Consider the following 22,840-nt stretch of genomic DNA (forward strand, 5'->3'; position numbering starts at 1 on the left):
GGTGCGTGAGGCAAGTCTGCGACCCCTGCTCCCAAAGGATTGGCGGGAATCTTGAATGGTGAACCACCTCACCCACATAGGCTGCAAGGTGTCGCCCATCCTACATGCGACTGAAACAGTGGTGGGGATAAGGGGAGGCACGAAACGTACGAGGGACCCACAAGGAGTTCAGACTCATTTTCGTAGCGGCACTTAACACCCTGGAGGAAACAGTTCCTGACCTCTCATTCATCTGACCTCAACTGCTAATCACATTTTGCTTTGGCGCCTTCAGCGGTTATCATGCACCTCCTATGCCGGTTTGCCGTTTCCCGGGGGGTCGTTACCTGAATCTCTCCCTGCAGGCAGTACATTTCTCCGCGCCTCCAGCACACCTTTTACAGTTCTGATGGCATTTTGAGCAGGACTTCAGACCTTTGAAAACAAACAAAACCAATGTTAATAGAACAGCCACACAGATGAACCCGGGTGCGGAAAGGTCTCTCTCTCTCTTTACGATGGTCATTTGTTCACCTCTTCAGCTTGGAGAAGAGACAACGGAGGAGATGTCATGGAGGTTTATAAGTTCATCAGTGGGGTATTCAGATTCATAGATTATTTACCCTTTCCAACAAACAGTACCAGGACTAGGGGACAGTCCATGAAACGAACAGGTAGCAGATTGGAGGAAGTATTTTTGCATTCAACTTGCACTCATGCTGTGGAATTTGTTGCCAGAGAGTCTGGCACAGCTGGGCGGTATTTATTTGGATTTAGCTCAAGGTGAGCTGCATTCAGGTCCCATGTACCTATCCCTGTCCCCAGAGGGCTCAATATCTAAGTCTGTACCTGAGGCAATGGAGGGTGAAGTGACTTGCTCAAGGTCACAAGGAGTGGCTGTGGGATTTGAACCCTGGCTTCCTTGCTTCTCACCTCACTGCTCTAACACTAGACAACGCCAGCATTAAGCGCCCTAGATGATCCTGCAGCCTTTTGACTCTTCTGCACTCCTCCTGGTCCTCCACTCCCATATCTAGCATACTCCATGAAATAGTAGCAAATTTAAAATACATTGGAGAAAGTATTTTTTCACTTAACGCACAATCAAGATGTGGAATTTGTTACAGGAGTTTATAGTTAAGTCATCCAGCATAGCAGGAGTTAAATGAGGCTTAGGGTACATTCCTGCAGACTTGGGGGTGAGCATCAGGGAACGAATCTACTGTTTGTGATCTGCCGGGTACTTACATAATAAGAACATAAAATGCCCAAATAAATAAGCAAGCAAGCAAGCATAAGAAATTGCCACACTGGGTCAGACCAAGGGTCCATCAAGCCCAGCATCCTGTTTCCAACAGAGGCCAAACCAGGCCATAAGAACCTGGCAGGATCCCAAGGGATAGAGAGATTCCAAGCTGCTCATCCCAGGGATTTTAGACCCAGCAATACCAACAGCTTCCAATGTCAGAGGCAGGATGCTGGGCTCAATGGACCTTTGGCCTGACCCAGCACGGCACCTCTTACGTTCCAAATTCTTTCATAGCCCACAGGCTCACTTGCTTCAGATCATCATGCAAAGCACAGTGCAGCAAAACAGGGGCTGTGATTTCTTACGTTTCCCCAGGGAAAGCTCATTTCCTTTGAGCTAGCCTGGGGATGGCGTTTAAACTACAGCGTAAAAGTCAAACTAAGGTTTGGGATGCTAGCTTAACTCAGAGCAAGGCTTGAACAGCGTGATCGCCCAGTATCCTTAGGGAGCCGTATGATTAACATCCTGCCGTGTCTCTGCTCAGAAAGCAATTACTAGTTAGAAAGCCATTTAGTCCATGAACTATTGTTAATAGTTTGTAGCCTGACTGACCCTTCAGACACAGCTCACGAAGAAATAGCCCTGGACATTAGGATTCTCTGGTCTTGGCTAGAAGTAGTCAGACAAGGACCTTTGTGTTAAGGCCCTGTTTCAACTCATGTAGACAGCCTTTCCTGAATCTCCCCAGACACGGATTAGTACAGTGAAAAGTATTCAGCCAGTATTTATTTAAATCCTTGTTTTACCGGTTATTGCTTGCAAATTGGATATTTATTACCATTTACTGTTTCTGCTTTGTTAATAAACTTTTCAGTTTGTTAGCTCTATCCTGAGACTGATTCATCATTCCAGCATTTTCTGCATTTGGAGTCGGTATTCCTCCGCGTCCTTGAGTTTATCTAGGGATGGCAACGAAATGGACCGGTTCAAATAAAACTCCGAGACTACCTTGGGTAAGAAGGATGGAACAGTTCGTAGCTGCAACACCTCTGAGTCATCCGGAGGAAAGGCTCCCAGCTTGACAATGCTTGTAGTTCAGAGATGTGCCAGGCATATAGCTACCAGGAACACTGCTTTCAAAGTCAATAAACACAAGGAAAGACTGCACAGCGGCCGAAAGGAAGGACCTGCCAAAGATTCCAGCACTAAATTAAGATTCCACAAGGGAACCGGCAACTGCATGGGAGGCCAAAGGTGCTCATCTCCCTTCAGAAAACGAGCCACGTCCAGATGAGCCGAAAGGGAGACTCCATTTACCTCACCCCTGTAACAGGAGAGTGCTGCTTCAAGGAGTTAAGGGCCAAACCTTTATTCAAGCCGTCCTGAAAAAATTCAGAATAAATGGTATTTGACTGCCCGAGGGGAGACAACACGTTCCTCACACCAGGCCTCAAATATTCTCCAGACCCACACAGACTGGGGATGCAGAGAACTTCCGAGCGTGATAATTACCACTGCAGCATATCCCCAGTTCTTCAGGCGAGCCCTCTCAAGGGCCAGACCGTAAGACAGAATCAAGTCGGATCCTAGTGAAAGACTGGTCCCTGCTGTAGCAGGTCCTTGTGTGGAGGGAGGCGCAGGGGGTTCTCCACCAGGAGCCTCTGCATGTCCGCATACCATGGCACCTGGGCCAATCTGGAGCTATAGCAGGATTAGACCCCTGTGGTGCTCAATTCTGTAAATGATCCTGCCCAGTAGGGGCCAAGGAGAGAAGGTATATAGCAACTAATCTTCTGGCCAGATCTGAATGAGAGCATCGACTCCCAGGGACCATGGATCTCTTTCTGCGACTGAAGAACTTGAAGCAACTTCCCCCATAGCATCAGATGAAGAGCTTGTAAAATCTGCCTCTACCCCAGGCACGGAGGAGCCGCAGGCTGAGAACCAGGCTTCAAATCCCACGGCTGCTCCTTGTGAGCTTGGACAGGTCCCTTCACCCTGCTTTGCCGCAGGTACAAACTGAGGGCCTGAGTTACTAAGGCTTTAGTAAAAAAACCCTCCGTAAACGAGGCCCCGAGATTGGGAGCTGTCAGGGAAATACCTAATGTACTTTAATGTAATTTGCCTTGAGCTAGCATTGAAAACTCATGACCTAAATAAAAAACTATAAGTATAATCTATTTTCTTTGCGTTTGCATGCTGGCATACAAGCATTTGCAGTATTGTGCACATGCAGGTAAGCAAATGCTAATGGCAAAGTTATGTTAAAATCTGCATTTTGTTAGAGATAAGTTGAAAAAACAAGTCAAATACATTCAACAGATCAGATCAAACAAAATGTATAATGGTAGGGCAGGACTGGATGCACAATTGTGCAAGCCACTTCTTCAATTTTCTCATACACCAGTTGTTTTCACAATGTCCCAGGAAGCACTGGGGTTAGCCCCTGGAAGGAAGCAGAGCTGGAAAACGATGCAGTGATTATTTCCTTTTGAGCAGGAATTTCCTGCAATGCATTTTAAACTTGGAAATAAAGGCTTCCTATATATTTATCCAATAATATATCCCAGCAGTGGGAGCTGAAAGCCTGCCTGCCTTTCTCCGTTTTGGTTTGCTTGTTCCTTTTTGATTACGCAGTCTATCTGCCCCTCAAAAATACAGGTGAGCACAGGATTAAGTCTGCTGCAATAGCAGTTTGCTGCTTATGCTCTTGCATGCAATCAAGGCAGGACTGATTTGTGATGTAATCCTATTATAAACATGGATCTGTGAATGATTCCCTGCACAGAGCTCAAAGCTGTCAGAGGACTTTGGGTTCTGGGCACGTGCACGATTGCCGGAGTCCAGGATTCATTTTCAGTTGTTTTCCAGACCTTCACTTTTCTCCCCATGGTGCCTGTGCGATTTAGGAACCTGAAGTTCAGATACGTACATGCAATAGAAATGCTAACTAGGGACAGTTCTGAGGGCATCTGTGTATTAACAGAGCACCGTGCCTAAGGAGGGGGGAGGGGAAGAACATTTCTTGGATGACCCCTTCCCCCCCCCCAGTCGTACAATCCTGCTGCAGACCTGCATAAGGAGCCCCTCATAGGTCCTTGAGCACAGTGTGTGGTGTGTGTGTGGTGTGTGTGGTGTGTGTGGTGTGTGTGGTGTGTGTGTGTGTGTGTACACCTAGGGGCAGCAGTAGACAGACTCCCATCCCTGAACAGCAAGTTTCATGTTTAACCTAGGTACAGCCGATCCTAGCCAGGGAAGCAGTCTCGCTCTGCAGGAGTAGATGAGTTTAACGTGAGAAAACGAGCGCGTTCCACCCTTACCTTCATCGGAATAGAAACCTGCCGGACAGACAGTCCCACAGGTGCTGGTTTCCTGATGGAAGTAGAAACCCTTTCTACAGGCTGTGCACTGATTGTGGCTCCTGCCGACGCACGCTTCACAGCCTTTGTGGCATCTCTTGCACCTTCTGGCCACCGTATCCGCCAAGAATCCAGCGGGGCACATGTTCACACACTTCCTGTGTTACCAGAAAAGAGAAACACAGTACACAAAACAGCACAGGACCTTGATCCTTAGCAGGGAGCGGCGTTAGAAAGAGGCCTGTTCTAATATGAAAGCCTGAACTTAAGTACAGGGAGACCTGCCAGCTGGGCCATATAATTAAGGAGGAATACTGTAAGTCTGACTGAATGCCCATAACAATAACTGCCATGTAAGCGAGTATTTCTGCTTCCTCGTTACAATCTTACATCTTCCAGTGCTTCACAACTAAGGACATGAGTCAAGACGAATATATTCTGTGATGCCCAGAGCTATGTGGCTAAATGGGATGGCAAGTGAAAAACCACTGGTCATTTTGTGATGGACCCTGCTAGGATTTATGAAAGACTGTCCCTGCAAATAGTGACTACTTAAGGGGATCCACCACCTATGGATCACCACCGATCACTTGTGCGTTTGGTAAAATGAAGCATTTGTAACTCCTAGCCGTAATGTTCCAATAGCAATTAACAAACATGGACATCACCAGACTGTGTGGACCTCTGATCTGCGGATGGAGAGGCCTGGCAGCAGGGCCTTGGACCTTGACGGGACCAGTGATGCATAAGAACAAGGAGCAGGTCACCTTGCAGTCGGAGAGGATTCTGCTTTCAGCGCTAGCTCATCACAGAAAAGGCCGCTTGTCAGAACAGCAATTCCTGTGTCTCGGGGGTTTTCATAGGAACTGTGACGAGTGCAAGTGTCTCAGCAGTACTGGCTGCTTGATACCTTCAGAGCCCTTACAAGGCTCAGGGACGGTTTGGGTTTGTCAGAGTATCAGTCATTCAATTCTCTCTCTTTGCATGCGATTGTAAGGGGCAGTCGGACACGCCTCTCCCACTGCCTGCTGGGGAATTTGGGTATTGTCAGGAAAGCTAAAGGAAGCTGAACCAGTGTCAAGTCCAAACTAGTCACAAATGCATAATTAGAGAAACTTCTAGGGTGCCCAGCTGGCTCCATTCATCTTGGAGATGATTCAGTCCTGGTTTTATCCCACTGCATGCAGGCCGCTCCTGTCCTGCTTCTTAGGAAAATAATCCGGATACCTTTCTTTGTATTAGGCCTATCGGGAAAGCTTTGCTATCTTTGGAGAATTGTTTTTTCTTTGTCCCACATCCCAGAGATCTTATGGAGCTCTCACTTTTTCCCTGGTGCTAGGAGACATCACAACATTTCCTTTCTAGACCTGGCCGTTCCCCTGACACAGTGCAATACTACTACTGTGAGTTTTAAAGTATTCTGCAGTGGCACTGGGATGCACAGCGCCAGTGCCCAGAAAGAAACTGAGAGGGGAACTGCCTGGACTTGGATTTTCTGTCTGGGACATCAGGCAACCCGGAACACTTTCTCCATGTTAGACGTGCTACCGTCCATTCTGCACCCTCTGACCCCACTGTGACATTGCCATTTCTTCCTCTGGCCCAATTCCAACAGTAGGTGCATGCCCAGAGCCTCTGCCCATAAGAAAGGTCCCTGGGTTTCATCTCTGCCTCCTGAGGGGGGTAGGGATGTAGTCTTGGTCACTGCCTAAGGGGGACAGCAGTATCCAGATTCAGGGCCCATGACCACAACAGGTACATTGAGGACTGGGCGTGGAAGGAAAAATCCCTGAATAGCACCAGATCCTGATTCCAACTGAGCTGAAAGTTAAGAAACAGCAGGAAGAAACCGCCAGGTCTGAAAATCAGCCATCTTCTCCGAGCCAGAACCCGAAAATCTGAAAAGCAGCTACAACCCAGATCAGAGCTTCTCAGCCTCGTCCTTGACACCATGTAGTACATTGGGTTTTCAGGATCTCCACGATGAGTGTCCACGTGCTGCATCTGCCTGCAAATCTCTCACATGCATATTCATTGGGGAAAATCTGACTGCTTTGGGAGCTACAAGCCTATAAGTTTTATCAGAAAGCCGAAGACCTAGTACAGTTGCTCTCTGATTGGTCTTGGATTTTTATTTTCCTAATAAAACATTTATTTTAAAAGATTTATAACCCATGCCTTCCAAAACGTTTGGGATGGGGGTACAATAAAACATGCATAAAATGTGTTAATAAAAAAGCCATCGCCCACGTACAGGAAAACAAGCCATTGGTGAGAGCACTCCACTTTCTTTGCCAGGTTAAAGACATTCTCAGAATAAATCTTCAAGGCTTTCTTATAAAAGTCTGTAAGCTGGATAGTGACCAGGGCATTCCACACTGCGCTTATAATCGGCAGCGGGAAACCTGTCCTGGGGACCCCACTGCCAGAAGGAGCTAAATGTGGATCCTGAGCCTCCAAACGCACGCACATTTCACGTCGGATGTCCTGAAAGCCTTGACTGGCCCTGGGATCCCTGGCCTTCCTGGCTGAGATTTCAGGAACACAGACAGCTGTTTTACAACAGCTGGAGGGGCGAGTCACCTAACACCACACGCAGAACCCCCCTCCCTTCCTATCAGAGGCTTCTGCCTCGTGACCCAAATGACAAAGTAATGGAAACAAGCAAGCTGATGCTTTGAGTAAGCCAGCGAGTCCTGCAGCTCTCGCTCATAAGCCAGCGGTGTTCCCACAGTCCCCAGGGGCTGCAGACGGCTCGGGTTTTCAGGACATCCCTAACAAACACCCAACGAGTGATCTGCATGCAGACTACCTCAAACATTCAAAGTCTCTCTCATATAAAAGAGGATTAGGGGTAACCTGACAACCCAACCCATTTGTGACCCCTGAAAACTGGCAGTGAATAGCATTATTATAAGCACGGAGGCCAATATTCAATAAGATAAGTTATTCAGCTTAAGTTAGCCAGATAACTATCCCCCTGAATCTACAGGACAAAGTCCTGCTGCCCTGAAGTTATCCAGCAACATGTAGCTGGGAGAGTGAAAACCAGACCGGCTCCGTTAGGCTTTTGGTTATCCGGCCTTGTGTGGCCAGATTACTTCCTACTTAACTGGACATCTTTAAAAGATATTCGGTTAAGTAGTGCCTGTCACGTTAAAAAAAACAGAAGAGCTTGTGGCCCGATCCCCTCTGTCTCCCTCAAAATTTCACTTAAGGCCCTGCTGGGCCGTGCATCCTCCACCCCCAAACCCCCGCTAAATATGAGATCACTTCCTGGTCCACAGAGCGGGAACTCTCCGACCTTGCTTCAGTACAAATGTCATTAAGACTGTTCCCCCAGCTTTCCCCCCCCCCCCCGCAATACTGGAAAATCCCTGCCGAGCGTGCGGTAAAACGCTTACCCGCTTCCGGGGCTGCAGTGTTGCCTCTGACGTTAAAAGCTCCGGAAGCGTAAACAGGACGCTCGTCGTCTGAGCTTTACTAAGCGTGCCAGCGTCTACAAACCCTGCACGCCTACTGCAGGCAGATGCGCTCCTCTTACATCCCACTGAACACTGGCGGAGCCATTTCAGCAAAACGCAGTGCATTCGTGCCTACGCACGTGCTGGGACCCTCATTAAGGATCTGCTGAAGGTTTTTAAGAGCGCCGGGTTCCTCTGGAATGGGTTTTTTAAATTATGACTTGAGAATTTCTCAGCGAGCACATTTTTGCACAATTTTTGGTGATTTAAGCGTTTAATTTAGGAGCTGATTTACACAAGTGTTTGAGCAAGCAATGATTAAGTGCGAATCGCCCAGCATCCAGCTTACATCCTTTGGACCGCTGGCCTATGTCTGAGCCTGCCCTTTTCCACTTGTAACACTCGTGTTTGATTTTTCTCTCTTACAAAAGACAATTTCAAGAGAGAATATTGCTCAACTTTTTCAATGTTTTTTCATATATTGATGTCTGTAAATCTGTCTTTGGACTTCTGTTTTGATTAGGTTTGCAGACAACCCAGTCCATTGGGCGAGATCTGATTTTCCGGCTCATTCTGCAACAGTGACACCTGGTGGCCAGATTCGGGGCCCGCGATTACAGGGTCCCTGCGGGAGCTCTGGAGCAGGAGTCCATTGCTCCTACGATGGGGGTGACTGGGTTAGGAGGAACAACAACGCGGGGGAAAAAAATCCCCAGGGAGTTGTGACCGGAGGCTCCCGGCACCAGATGCAGCTCTGATTCTGACTGAGCAGGAGGGAAGTGCCAGGTTAACTGCTGGAAAGCTCGTCGGGAGGGATTGTGTGATCCCCACCACCCCAGAAGCCTCTGAGGGAAACATGAAGACTGTGACTCAGGGGTTTTCTTTTGTAAGCACAGGCTGCAGGAGCGCACGCGGCCTGGAAGGGAGGCAGGATTAGTTCTAGTCGGAGCTTAGTAGGTAATACAGTTGGTATTTAAACGCGCAATTCCATTAAAACCGTCCTTTTCAGCTTTATCTTTTTCTTCAGACTCTGATAATTCCCGTTTAGCCCCTCCCGCATTATAAATCAGAGTAAACTGGGGGAGGGGCAGTGCTGCGCGGCTGCTTCAGGCATCCCACTGGCACACAAAGCGTTAATACAGCGCAGAAGGGGCGCGAGTCTAATAAAAGGTGAACACATTCTATTCCAAAAACGCATAGAAATAGAAGAAATCAGGCCAATAAGAGCAAAAAGGAAAGCAAGAAACAGTAAAGCTGCTACCGGGAGTATCAGGGATAGTTTAAGCCCGGGTTTTCTCAAGGAAAGCGAGGTCTGATTTCCGTGCTCTTGGCATTAACAACAGAACTCTCACTGCATCTATCTGCACAGCAGCCGAGGAGCATGAGGCATTGCCGCTGTATTACCTGCCGGTTTTGACACTCCCCAGACTGAAATGGACACAATTCAGGCATTGATCTGCACCGGGGCCGTCACACCCTTGGTCGCCACATTCTGGATGGCAGGGACCTTAGAAAGAGAGAGAGAGAGAGAGAGAGACTGCAGTGAGCGTGCAGGCGTGGCACCCTCACACATTCACGGGCACCACCCACCAGGGCAAATGCGGCAGAGCTTCACACGTGCCACACTCAAAGGCTTTGCAAGCATTCATATTATTTCTATCATTCATTCGCTGAGAGGGACGCACAGAGCTTGCTAATACTTTAACATTAACTCCCAGGCACCCACAGCACAGGAAAGAAAGAGTCCCACACGTCAAGAGGTGAGGGCACAAAGGAGTGGCCAGGAACATCAACTATTAGCCTGAAATATTTGCAAGAAGAGATTCAGGAAATCATTATACTCATGGAAACACTGAGAAAAGTTCTTGTACTGTCTCCTCCTAAACGGAATTTTAAAACCATGTTTTAATTCTAGAAGTAATGAGCAGCACTTGCACCCAAGACCCATCAGTCCCCCATAATTAAAAAGCAAAACCCCAACCTATTGCAAAGCTGAGGAAAGAATTTCATGGTAGCAACATCGAGAAATGAAAAATTAGCCATGCACTAAACTTTGTTCTACCAGAGCAGCACCAATATAAACCCAGCAGCCTCCAATGTCTTCCAGTCACTGTGGGAAATGCAATGAATTAATACATGCTGGCAGGAATGAGCGCGCGAAAGCACACGCAGGGTTGGGAGTTACGCGCTGAAATGCAGCTACGTTGCAGTAACCTATGAAGAAAAAAGCAAGCCAAGGGGGGAAGTTAAAAGCGAGTAGGTTTTCCCTCACTCACAGTCTCTACCAGAATCATCCTTCCAGGGCTGCTCCTCAGACAGAGAGGATGAACTTCTGCCCATATTAAAAAGGGCTGTGACAGTGCTAAGCACACACAATGCCCCCCCCCCCCCCCTATCACCATGGCTCACACACCGACACCCAGAGGTGAGATGGCCTTAGAAAAGCTCTCTGCTCATACCCAGGTATTCCTCTTCCTCCTCCATCAGCTCCAGGTGACTCTGATACAGCGCAGCTCTGGAGGCTTCCATGTCCACCACCGACTCCTGTACTCGGGACTGAGAGTGCTGGGGACTCTGGGCATTGTAGGGGTGTTCAGCTGTTCCGTAGAGAATCAGAGTCCATTCTTTCAGCTTTCCTGAAACCAGTAATTTGTACACTGAGAATGACAACCTGCTAGACTGAACAGCGAGAGAGTGAGATCTGAATTCAAATTAAGGATCTGTATCAGGGCATTTCAAGGGCCACAAGCAGGTCCTGCTCTCAGGATAACCAACATATGCAAATGAACCTGAGTTTTAGATCAAGCAAATGCAAATATCCCTCCTGAATATTCATCGGGAACAATGCGAGAGCCTGGCCCCTTTGTATTCCTGAGAGATCAGAGTTGATCAGCCCTGCTCTCTTAAGCTGAATATAAACTAATGCACATTCAAAACATTTCTGTTCAGTGCTGCGCCTGTACAAACAGGGCCTGCTAAGATGTTTAGTGCAGTGTTTACTGGCTGTCACGCAAACAAAAGCTGCTCTGGAAAACTCTGACCAGCGGTCAACACAAACATGAGGCGGGGAGGCAGATGAGAGCAGCATTACTGGGAGCAACGTGAAAAATGATTAGCAGGAGCTTTTCTGAGCATTCAAAGCAGCAACTCTAAAGAGCGGAGCAGAGAACTGCGCCATCACAAGGGCATCATTTCATACAGTACAGTTACACAAAGGCAGATAGCCCATGCCAGAAAATCTGCTCCCGTCCTGGAGCTCCTCTCCCCCTCCTGCACGGGAATGCAGCCACCTCTGGAGATTGCACTCTAATGGCAAACTGCATCATCACCTTTATTTATTGCAGCAACATTAGCATGTCACATGATATATTCTGGGGAGAGGGGACGGTACTGCACTTGCCCCCAGTCACATAGGGGAAGAGCAGGGACTAGAACCCACTGATCCCTCATGCTCTCTCTAATGCACCGTTCCTCCCTTCCAGGAAGAAAGGGAATTTGCTTTTTTCTGTCTGGTTCGTGCTTGTTTTTGCCTTTTATCTGTCGTTATGAGTACGTGTGATTGGTTAGGTTGTTACCCACCTAGTAATCACAAACTGCGAGCCAGCACGAGCGCGTTGCGCGCGCACACTGCAGTGAAGGTGACACGCAAAGCCTCCGGCGAGGGCGAGAGAGATGGAGGTCACTGTGCCCTGACGTTCCTGAATATTCAGGCGACGTCCTCGTGCCAGGTTTCTGGTAACGTTCGTACCAGCACTTCAGTCCTTTTTGTGCACAGCTGCGTTTCTTCAAAGGATTGCAGAAAGCAGTGCCCGTTTCAGAGAAGGGGACCTCAAACTCCTACGTTTACTGGCTCTTCAAATAAAAACTCCAGAGACAAATTCTAAGCACAGAACTCGCGGCAGCTGCAAGGTGGCGCCAGACTCCCACAGAAGGCAGGGTTTTCCCCAGAAATAGATTCTTTCATTTTCCTGATGAAATCTGCCTGTCCTTAGATTTCCTGGGTGTTTTGCTTTCAAAGGATACAATGGGAATTTGGAAAGTTGTCCCCCTGCACTGAGATTAAGGGAAGATGATGATCTTCTGAAAAGACTGAAAACCCTGGGTAATGTCCCACTGGAGAGTCCATCAGCAGCCTTTTTACGTTAGATGTTGTATTTCATGATTTGAATGTAATTTGTAATTGTATGTAAGCAGCCTAGTATCCTTGATCTCTGAATGTACGTATATTGTGACCCGGTGTGATCTTTACTGGAATGCCCGTATATAAAATGTTTATTCTACATCACTTTGGGCAATCTATAAAGCGATTTATAAATCTATTAAACAATAAATCACTTTATCCCCAATTATCTACTGCCACTAACTTAGTTACGCATCGCATTTCTCAGACCATGCTGGCTTCCCCCCCCCGCCCCCTTAACCTTTTTAATGAAAATTTGAAATATTTTAGGGCCATGGCTAGCAGTGTGCATTCATAAGCACAGCGGAGACGTGCAGGGCAGGGCCAGGGGTGAGGACACAGCAGGCAACCCAATCCTTGCTGTACGAAAGTTGTAATCGATTGTCAGATTCTCAATCAGTCAACCCCGAGTGTGAACCTTAGGTCTAGGCTTGGTTGGGAATATATTCAGACCTGTGTATACAAACTATGGAACTGGTCTAATCCACACCTTCTTACTGAAAACACCATTCTTAGACTCAGCATGCACTTACAGTGCAACCTTTGTAGTGGGGACTGTAACAGGACTGTTTCGTCCTTACTATAAAGGTGTCCCCTAATTGGGAGATAGCTTTTCAACATATGACTAGAAAACAGTAGTCATTTGCCTAATAAAGAATCCAACACACAGTCTTGATTAGTTAAATCCTACTACTAGATGTGTCTTACATCGGGTATAACACCACAACATTTGGGGAAGGGTTAAGATAGACAACTTGATATGATGCTGTGCGCTGCAACACAGGAGATTGTTTGGGTTTCTAATCCCTCGGCGTTGGTGGGAGGGCAGGCACAAGGTGAAAGGAATGCATTCAGAGCCAAGACACGATTCCTGCTGTCAGCGAGCCAGTCCTAAATGATGTTCTCTTCCCCTGCCTTTGGACTGCCCCAGATCTCTCTTCATCCATGCAGAACCATTAGAGGGTGGCGGGATGAGAACAGAAAGCAGGGAGCACGACATGTAAGAAGGCTGCTATGTTTGCCGTTCCATATTCTTCAAGGTTAAATAAGCGTCCTGCAGAGAAGGCAGCGCTGCATTAAGATACAAGTTTTAAACAATCACCTCTGTCAGCACAAGAAAGGGCGTGCCATTTCAGAAATACGAGGTATTACCAACTAATCCTTTAATTACTAAGCAGGCTGATGGCATTTCACAGTTTGCATGCTACCAGATTGTTGAGGAAGCAGCAGAGTGGACTCCTAATCCAACAATTTAACATGTAAAGCAGCCACCAATACTTGTGCAAGCAACTAGGGAAAAAAGAAGGCAGTGTTACATTTTGATAATTTAAACATTAACTATTGGAATTCATGCAGTAAGCCAACCATTTGAAAAGGTGGGCTAAAAATGCAAAATTAGTTAATAAGGAACTGTTTTAAAGTTGTTATTGCTGTATCTTGGCACAACCCAGCCAGTTGGAGCTGCTGAGATCTAATACTGAGGAGGCAAATGAGCAATTCAGGGAGACTCTTTCCCACTCAATCAGGCTCATCCATACGATGGACCGACAACCCAAGGGGCATTAAAACCCAGTATGGGGCCAGGATGGAGAGGCAGCCGAACCCAGCCGCAGCCTGTACCCCTGCATGCTTCTTGTTCAGGCTCATCTACACAGCACAGCCTATTCCTGGGCCTGCTCTCTCTGAATAAGAGCAAAGTTTTGCAAACCTTTAAAAAAAAAAAAAAAAAGCCAGCATGGAACCAGAAGAGTCAACACAGCGGAAGTTAGAGCTGCAGGGAGACTTAGGCAGCAGTGAAAACTGCTGGCGAAACCAAGCAAGCAGAAAAGAAGGGAGAAGGCAGCAGTTAGAAAGAAATGGATTTATGCATTTAAGATGCAGGTACAGGCAGACATTTGCTGCTCTGCCTATCCACCACCAATCACAGCTGCCCCACCGGGAGGCAGGAAGATCAGCGAATTAAAGTGCCTGCTCTTTAACCACATGGCCCTGCGGAGACGCCAGCGGTTTACTGGTTTAGTTGTCTTCATTTTTCGGAGTTCCCCTCTATATAAAAATTCTCTTTGCTCATTAAGCTGTTTAAAGTTAAAAACTGTTTGGAACTTGTGCACGCACCATTTTACAGCATCAGAGCGTTTCCATCCTTCGGACAACCCTCCGCAAAGCGCCCCCATTTTCTCCTGAGAGAATACCTGCACATGTTTACAGACATTTCTGACACTTTGCAGCAGCTTTTCTGGGCCTCTGGACCTCCCGACGCAGCCCACGTGGGGAAAAACAGTCGGTGTCGGGGGACCGAAATGTTTGGTTAAGGATTTATGAATAAAAGGCGAACACGCTTGATCCAAGGCTTCATTTTTCTCGATTAATTCACCACAAGGATCCGTGAACTCTTTAGCGCTATGCTACCTCCATATATACCGCTCATCATCTCCTCTTCCTATTGGCTGTTCTTTAACCATCCCATGAGAACGAACGCTGGGAAAACAGTAAGCCAGGGTGGCTCTTCACTGAGCGTCTGTCACAGTTTTGAAATTTAAAGCAGCAGCCCTGCAAGGTTTGCTGAAATCACAGTAACGTCACCTCATGCTTAAATTTTATTTTGCAGCACAAGTTTCCTATCTGCTTTGGGAAAATGGGGTTTTAAGGATCAACCTTATTGTAGCACAAGCCTCGAAGACGTAAACCTAACCTGCTTTCTAGAAACAGGCAGATAGGGCCTTGAAAACAGATTACGGAAATATCCAGGAAAATGTTCATGAATCGCAACAGATGCATTAAAAAAAAAAGCAGAAGACGCATCCAGGAAGAGCAGGAGAAAAAAGCTGCAAGTGGAAAATCTAATCAATCAGAAGAGGAAAAATGCTCTGCCCATGAAACTGAACTGATGTGAACCGTTTTGATTTATCCTGTGGAAGGCAGAATAATAAGAGTAATAAAGTAAACTAATAAAGGGATATGCAGATTCACTACACTAGCAGCACTGGGAAGAGATCAGTATTTTAAGAATGTGTACTACTCCATGTGCATAACTCTGTGGACTTCATAGTACATGCATAACGGATGGTATGCATGTAGTTTTAATAACTGGAGTTACGCGCACACTATCCATGTGCTATAAAGTCCAGGACTTTTGTGCATAACTCTGAAATGAATGAACCAAATGAACATCCCTAAATTTGTCAATCTAACATTTTTCCAAAACTGTTAGTCAAGTGTTGAAGGGCACAGCCCTCCTAGCTTAAGGGATATGGCAAACGATAAAATCCAACAAAAGCATCACCAATAAATCGTAGGGGTGGAAGGCAATGGAAGATGAGATAGATGAGATAAGTGATTGAACATATTTACAGGTGTATATCTAGCCACACCTCAAAAGAGGCATTTCACTGCTTTTCAGCACCATCATCCGGACAGCTCCTCTTACAGACAGGTGCTCCCATAAACATTTCATAGCACTTTTCAAAATATATCCTTTTATCCAAGTTATTTATTCAATGGTGTTATCCTTCTCTTTATCAGGATATATATTAGGATCTATTCTAGGGGCTTCACAAACTCTCGCAGCACTGTAGACACTGTTTTATAAGAAAGCTACAGTTTGAATTGTTTGCCTGTGTTCAGTGAAGTTATCTGTTTCTCAGCAATGGGAACATTTTCCATCTTAATGCCTGCTGTATGCAAGTTCATCTTCCTTTCATGAGCCAGCCTGTGACAAGCTCCTGTTTAAATGCTAAGCCATGAATTTTATAGCTGTAGAAACAATGCTAGGAAAAGCCCATATGCCCCATCATCCATATCAACTACTCAGCTCTTCAGTGCCTACTACTCCTTCAGAGATCTCCGAGCTTGTCCCAAGTTTTCTTCAGTTCAGATGCTGTCCTCGTCACCAGCACCTCCTCCGGGAGGCTGCTCCATGCATTCACCACCCCATTTGTCCTGATACCAGCTGGACCTCACATCACAGGTATTTTTTTCTCTTTCTTGAACAGGAACTCTCATGCTCCAATCTGAAAATGAACTTTGATGGGTTTTTTTTAATGTACTATAATGTATTTGATGCACACAATTGAATGCATTCACCCTCTTTATCCTGTTTTACATGCTGCGTGTCTGCAAGTTCCACCTTTATTCTGACCTTCATTATCTCTGCTGCTCCAATTCTGCATTTTTCTTGAAGAAACAACAGTTGAACCAAAGTACATAACTTTTAGTGCATTTCAAAAAAATGAGATTTATTCAACAAGAAGATTCAATAATAGTTATCCTTGTGTGAAAAAGTATTTAAGGCCTTCATTCGGCAACTCGTAGCATCTCCTTGTGCAGCAGTAACCTCAACTCATCATTTTCTGTAACTATTGCCCAGTCCCTCTGACCACTTGAGGAATTTTTGGCCTGTTCTTCTCTGACATTTGAGGGCTTCCTTGCATGAATGGTTCATTTCAGCGCTTATCACAACATTTCACTAGGATTTAGGTTGGAACTTTGACTTGGTCAATCAAAAGCACAAAACCTCTCCTTCAACCATTCTGTAGTAGATTTACTTGAATGTTTAGGGTCATTGTCTTGCTACATGATCCACTTTCAGCTCAGCTTCAGCTCACAGATGATTGGCCTGGCATTCTCCTCTAAATTTTTTTTTTTTAAATATAAAGCAGGATTCATGGTTCCATCAATGATGGCAAGTCATCCAAGCTGTGATGGCCGCAAAGCATCCTCACACCATAATACCGTCATTGCCATGCTTGACAGTAAGGATGAGGTTCTTACTGTACAAGACAGTGTTTGGCTTTCACCAAACAAAACTCCAGTTATTGTGACCAAAATGTTCAATTTTTGACTCGTCTGTCAAGAGAAAATTATTACCAAAGTCTTGTGGCTCATCCAGATGCTCTTTGGTGAACCTGAGGTGGGCAGCAATGTTCTTTTAGACAGTAGTGATTTCTTCTTAGCTATCCTCCAATGAACACCATTCCCAATCATTTTTTTTCCTGATAGTTGACATGAAGCCTCACACGAACCACAGCAAGAGAGGCCTGCAGATATCTAGATATTAGTCTGGGGTTCTTTGTAGATTTTTTGGTTTGCTCTTGGGAGGATATTGGCAGGATGACCACTCCTGGGTCACTGTAATCTAACTTTTTCCATTTGTAGACTGACAGTGAATGAATGGATCCCCCAAATATTTAGATAGATAGATGAGCATCAACTGTTCTTTCGTAGGTCCTCTGAAATTTATTTTGATTGTGGCAAGATAACTTTTACTGTGAAGATCAAACGCAAAACATTTGGACCTTTCTATAGGAGAGAATGCCCAAATTTAGTACTGCAGATTTAGTCCGCACAGTGAATTAAACTCCTGATTCTAAGTAGGAAACTAGGAGTTCACGTACTCTTTCACACACTGACTCTGAATTAGTCTTATTGTTCATACTATGTATATTGTCTCAAGAAACATGGAATTATTTCATTTATAGCCTTTGAATGCATATGAAAATACTGGTTTCAGTTAAGGGATATCATAGTAAGAACATGTCATTGTCATTATTATACTTGTGGGTCACAAACACTCAAAGCGCTGTATTTTAATTATATGATACATAAAACAAATAAGTGATGAGGAACATGCAACAGACTGGGGGGGACGATGCTATAGCACCAGTAAGTAATGCATCACGTTTGCCGAAGTTAAGCAGTTCATTCTCCTGATATTAAATCTCTATCTCATGAGGTAGAAAGGTGCTGTTGCTGCCATGGTCCCTGAGCACAAGCGCCATCTCCAAAATTACTACAGCAAAGACGTTGTGAGTTCGGTTGAGTCAACATTAAAGCTTTGTGACAGCCAAGCTGTGCTTTGATCCTACCAAGCATCATTAGAATCACCTAAGTCAGTGGCCACGTTTTGATGACCCAAAGGCATCATCCAATAGCACAGCAGCCACATGAGCTGCTTAGATAATTAGCTGCACAGATTTTGTTTCATTCGAAGCCATTATGATGTACTGCAGGTGCATCATCAATCAGAGGCTATTAATCCTAACAACCACGGGGGTACCATCCCAGGTTCAACATATCCCTAAACCGTAACTCCTGGAAACTGGAAGGACGTGGCAGTGGATGGACCACACCACACATGCACCCGCTGACTTCCACCATTGGAGACGAGATGCTGGGCTGTGTAGATGTTTGGCCGTTCTGGTGTAATATTCGGGGAATGAAAACACTTTTTAATCCTGTTATTGCAGGCGGATGAGCAATTATTATGAGATTAGAGATTTATGGCACTGAAAGCAGCTTTAGTCAACCACCAGCTTTCACCCATCAGCATCCACTCTTATAATTAAGCCAGATTAACCAATGGAGGGCAATGTTGCTATTGTAAACCATTTTATTTGTAAAAAATGAAAGATATTTTCAGGAGCTTGACTAACAAAACATTGGCGTGGAAATCTGTTACATTGGCAGGCATTTCTTGCTACAGTAGCCAGAGTAGCCATTTGTAATATCTCTTCTGTTCACAATCCTGCCTTCTTCATGGACATCAATAGTTCTGTAATGATTCTTAGCCTGTAAGAATCTTTTTATAACATGAATATGTCTATATATATCTCTAGTTACACATATGTACTAAGAACAGATTTAATCTTACAAGTAAGATGTGGAATATTAAAATGGATTAGAAATCAGTTATCCAGAAGGATATTTTAAGCCAAAATCAGTCCAATTCAGAGTCACCTGTTTCAGACATTCTGCAACAAAATTATATTCTATTACAGATATCCTTCAACCTCCTGCAGGGGCTCATATACTCACACTCCTGACGATGCTTTTATTTATTTGCAATTATTTGTGCACCGCCGCTCCAAGAAGGTTATAGCGGTTCACAGAATTGAAACCATACATAGTAAGCAGTTATAGGCACATGCACAATACCAGCATTAAACATGCACAAATACAAATATTGGAATCCACTTTTAGGACTGATGCTACTGGTATAGGTTTCAATAAGCAAACAGATGTGAAACTATTTCAAACACGGTCTTGAAAAGCCAGGTTTTCACAGCCTTTTTAAAGAGCTTTAACATCAGCTATTAGGCTTAGGTTTTCTGGCACTGAATTCCATAGTCTTGGACCTGCCACAGATATTGCTCCATCTCTGACCTCACCGAGGTGGTCACGCTTTAACCGCCAGATGTTCAGAGCACAGATACAGTTACTGCTGCTTTGGCTGAAAGCAAGCCAGAGGCCTATCCAGCCCAGCCTTCTTCTGACTGTCTATGTTGAAATCTAGGGCTGGGCAAAATAAGCAACTCTGCATCTACAATAATGATGTCAAATTATTAATCGGTTAAACAAACAGTAAGTAAAACCTTAGGTTTAACCATTTACCTGTTGAATATTTGACAGTGCTGCTGCTGGGAGCTGGGGTCGGGGTCATGTCAGCCCATGGCTGACGTCCAGCTTTCTCTCTTTCCTGGCATCCGGCAGGCTGGGCTACTAACTGGCTAGTGTTAGGGAGTGGGGGAGGGGATCTCCTCCACAGCTGCAAGAGGCTCGTCCATGTATTTATCATTTAAGCAGCTAACCATTCAAATCTAAATGAAATTTACAGCCTTGGTCTACAGGCACTTTTCCCTATCACGCCACCGAGCCCCATTTCCTCCAAAAGCATGCTCCGTTTTTTTATTCCTTCTAAAACATCTCTTGGCGTAAAGACTTCCTCTCCTTCTGCATGTGCTGAAATCCATTAGAAGTGACCCCCTTGCTGATCCCGAGCACCTCATAAAAGGCGGCATTTTGCAACATCGTGCACAGGTCAGGCAAGTCGCACCGATTTTCAGAGTGGACTTATTTTAATTATCTGCGGTTTTTTGGTAACCCGCGGGATGTGTTTTTTAAAATAAGTCCAAAACTATGCACAGATCATCACACGCCTGCCATTCGGTGCACGTAGCTTTGCTGAGAGAATTTGCGCACACAGTTTAAAAATCCCCACTCTGCCCAGACTCCATCCCCGGGTGTGCATAATTTTATGCAGCATCTAAAGGGCCGTTTCTGCACCCAGCATGGTTTTCTGCTATGAGCGGAATATACTTTTTTTTTTTTTTACACATGAAGTGCCTTTTAAATTGACCCTGTAAATCCGTTTCCTCCTCGCACGCCCCACAATCATCTCCCCCCCTTGGAGAGTTCCTCTCTTTACTGTCCAGAAGCTCTTCCTTCCCAGGTTATTGCACTGAAAGTTAAGCGCCTGATAAAAGCACATCAAGTCTGGGGGTGGCCCGTTGCTCCTCAGCCCAGGCTGATTCCTGTTCGTTTCCCTGCCTCATGTGCATAACCAATTTGCATTACTTTTCCCAACCCATCTGGAATTGCCTGGCTCCGAGTACGACCCTGTTCTGAATGCAGGGGCTGCACATTCCCGTTACAAAAGCTGAGGGACATGCTGCACTTTCCATCCTAAAAATCACTCATGCAACCCTGCGCCCCCTTCTCCACAATGCTCTTGGATGATCCTATACTCCCATTTTATCACAACTATATGTACCCTACTGCAAGTTTCATTAACCCAACCCAGCACAGCAAGTCAATCGTCCCACAGAGTGGGGGTCTCCCACTGCTTCATCTGGGCTTGGTTTCCACCCCTCTCTTCCCTGCTGCAGCAATGGATATCTGTTTTCAGTCCTTCTCCTCCTCCTCTCAAAGGACATCTCACGTCCATAGTAACCAAAAAGAACAGGCGAGCTCCGTCTTGCTCCCAAGCTGATGGGGGATCCACATCAGTTAAAAGTTACCAATGCAACTAATTTTATACTGGCAACCTTGGTCATCTGAGCAGAGTCAAGTGACTGAAAAGGAACAGAATTTCTCTCTCGTGTTTAAGTGATCCCCAACGACGGTGCTGAGACGTGTTTGGAGGCAGCGTGGGACCTACGCCTGCTCTGCAGTAGTTGACACTTTGCCATTCAGTTCTGTTATTCTGAGCACCAAACTCACTAGAAACAGTTTAAGAAAAAAAAAAAAACCCACCCCCCACTGAAAATATTGCTCGTCTTCAATACCAAATCAAAACTTGCTGCAGGCAGTTCCAAGTCGTCAAACCCATTAGTCATACCTAATGAAGTGGCAAACTTATGCAAACATTCATAGATTTGTTTCAACACATACCATCAGTTTCCTATCAATCTGCTGCGCAATCTCACTGCACGCTTAGCATGATCTTTATATTACTAAATATTGTAAGTCCTCAATAACCCTGAGAAGGGACACATCCTCTGCAGCTTCCTCCTCACCTCCCAGCTTGCTCCAGTTATTCCCAAAACTCCAACACCACCGCAGAGTGCCAAGAGCAAAGGTACCATTTCCAACCAGTGACAGATGTGGGCTGGACAAGGTCGTCTGCCTACCATTTCAGTGAAGCTCTGTTTGAGAAGAATGCAAACCTGCACAAGGCTAAACATGCACTCTCACCTTGCATTTCTGGATTACGGAGCTGCGACGAATTATCATGGATTTCCAATGTCCATTCTCCACTGGCTGTTTCTCCCCAGCAATGAACGGTCATGAATTCCCAGTTTTTATATCCTTCGCTTGAATGATCATATGCTCTGCAAAGGGAGATTGATATTATACTCTAGAACAATCAGCTCTGCGCCCATGAAACCATCAGCTGGTGATATGCCTGGCTCTTTACAGGCACAGCTGCCAACTTTAAATAACGTTTCCTTTTTAGCACTCAGACTTTTCAGGATATTTAGTTTGGCCCATTCAGATTTAAGAACATAAGAAATAAGAACCTGCCATTCTGGGTCAGACCAAGGGTCCATCAAGCTCAGCATCCTGTTTCCAACAGTGACCAAACCAGTCTACAAGAACCTCGCAAATAACCGAACACTAAGATCATTCCATGCTATTGATGCCCAAACCTTTTTTAAACCCAGCTACACTAACTGCACTAACCACATCCTCTGGCAACAAATTCCAGAGCTTAATTGTGCATTGAATGAAAAAGAATTTTCTCAGATTACTTTTAAATGTGCTACTTGCTAACTTCATGGAGTGCCCCCCTAGTCTTTCTATTATCTGAAAGAGTAAATAACCAATTCACATCTACTAATTCTAGACCTCTCATGATTTTAAGGACCTCTATCGTATCCCCCCCTCAGCCGTTTCTTCTCCAAGCTGAACAGCCCTAACCTCTTTAGCCTTTCCTCATAGGGGAGCTGTTCCATCCCCTTTATCATTTTGGTCATTTATCATTTTTAATTAAGAGCCTTGAATTTCAAGGGATTTGGTCAGTCATCGGTAGAGCACTGGATTTGAACCAGACCCTGCACCACTACTCAAGCTGGTAGTCACTGGGAAAAAAGCTGATCTGCAATGTCATCATGCAAGCAATACCAACAGAGCTAAAAGATAAGACAGGATCTCCTGGCCAATCAGCTGTAATCATCCGCGGGTCTGGCAGGGGAAACCCATCTGCCACAGAGTTTTGTAGGCTCCATCGACAGGAGTCAGTTGAAACCTAGGGGGCACTTCCAAAATGAGTTTACCCACAAAAACTTCAAAATAATTCTTTAATTCTATTTTTTTGATGGCGATGGCCACC

At 45.5% G+C, this 22,840-nt stretch overlaps 1 protein-coding gene across 5 annotated transcripts in view; it reads right to left on the minus strand.

Moving 5' to 3' along the window:
- Window positions 1-22,840, minus strand: part of PCSK6 (proprotein convertase subtilisin/kexin type 6) — a 118,051-nt gene that overhangs the window by 18,935 nt on the left and 76,276 nt on the right. For 2 of the 5 annotated variants that reach the window (XM_029575944.1, XM_029575946.1), the window contains exon 14: window positions 21,707-21,839. In XM_029575944.1, coding sequence (XP_029431804.1) covers window positions 21,831-21,839 — 9 coding nt within the window. In that variant the 3' untranslated portion in view covers window positions 21,707-21,830. Of the gene's footprint in view, window positions 1-326; window positions 415-4,548; window positions 4,746-9,455; window positions 9,559-10,510; window positions 10,688-21,702; window positions 21,840-22,840 lie in introns of those variants that run through there. The other 3 variants (XM_029575943.1, XR_003852536.1, XR_003852537.1) reach the window with 3 other exon arrangements.

The sequence above is a fragment of the Rhinatrema bivittatum genome, chromosome 13, assembly GCF_901001135.1.
Source record: "Rhinatrema bivittatum chromosome 13, aRhiBiv1.1, whole genome shotgun sequence".
In the NCBI taxonomy this organism is placed as follows: Eukaryota; Metazoa; Chordata; class Amphibia; order Gymnophiona; family Rhinatrematidae; genus Rhinatrema; species Rhinatrema bivittatum.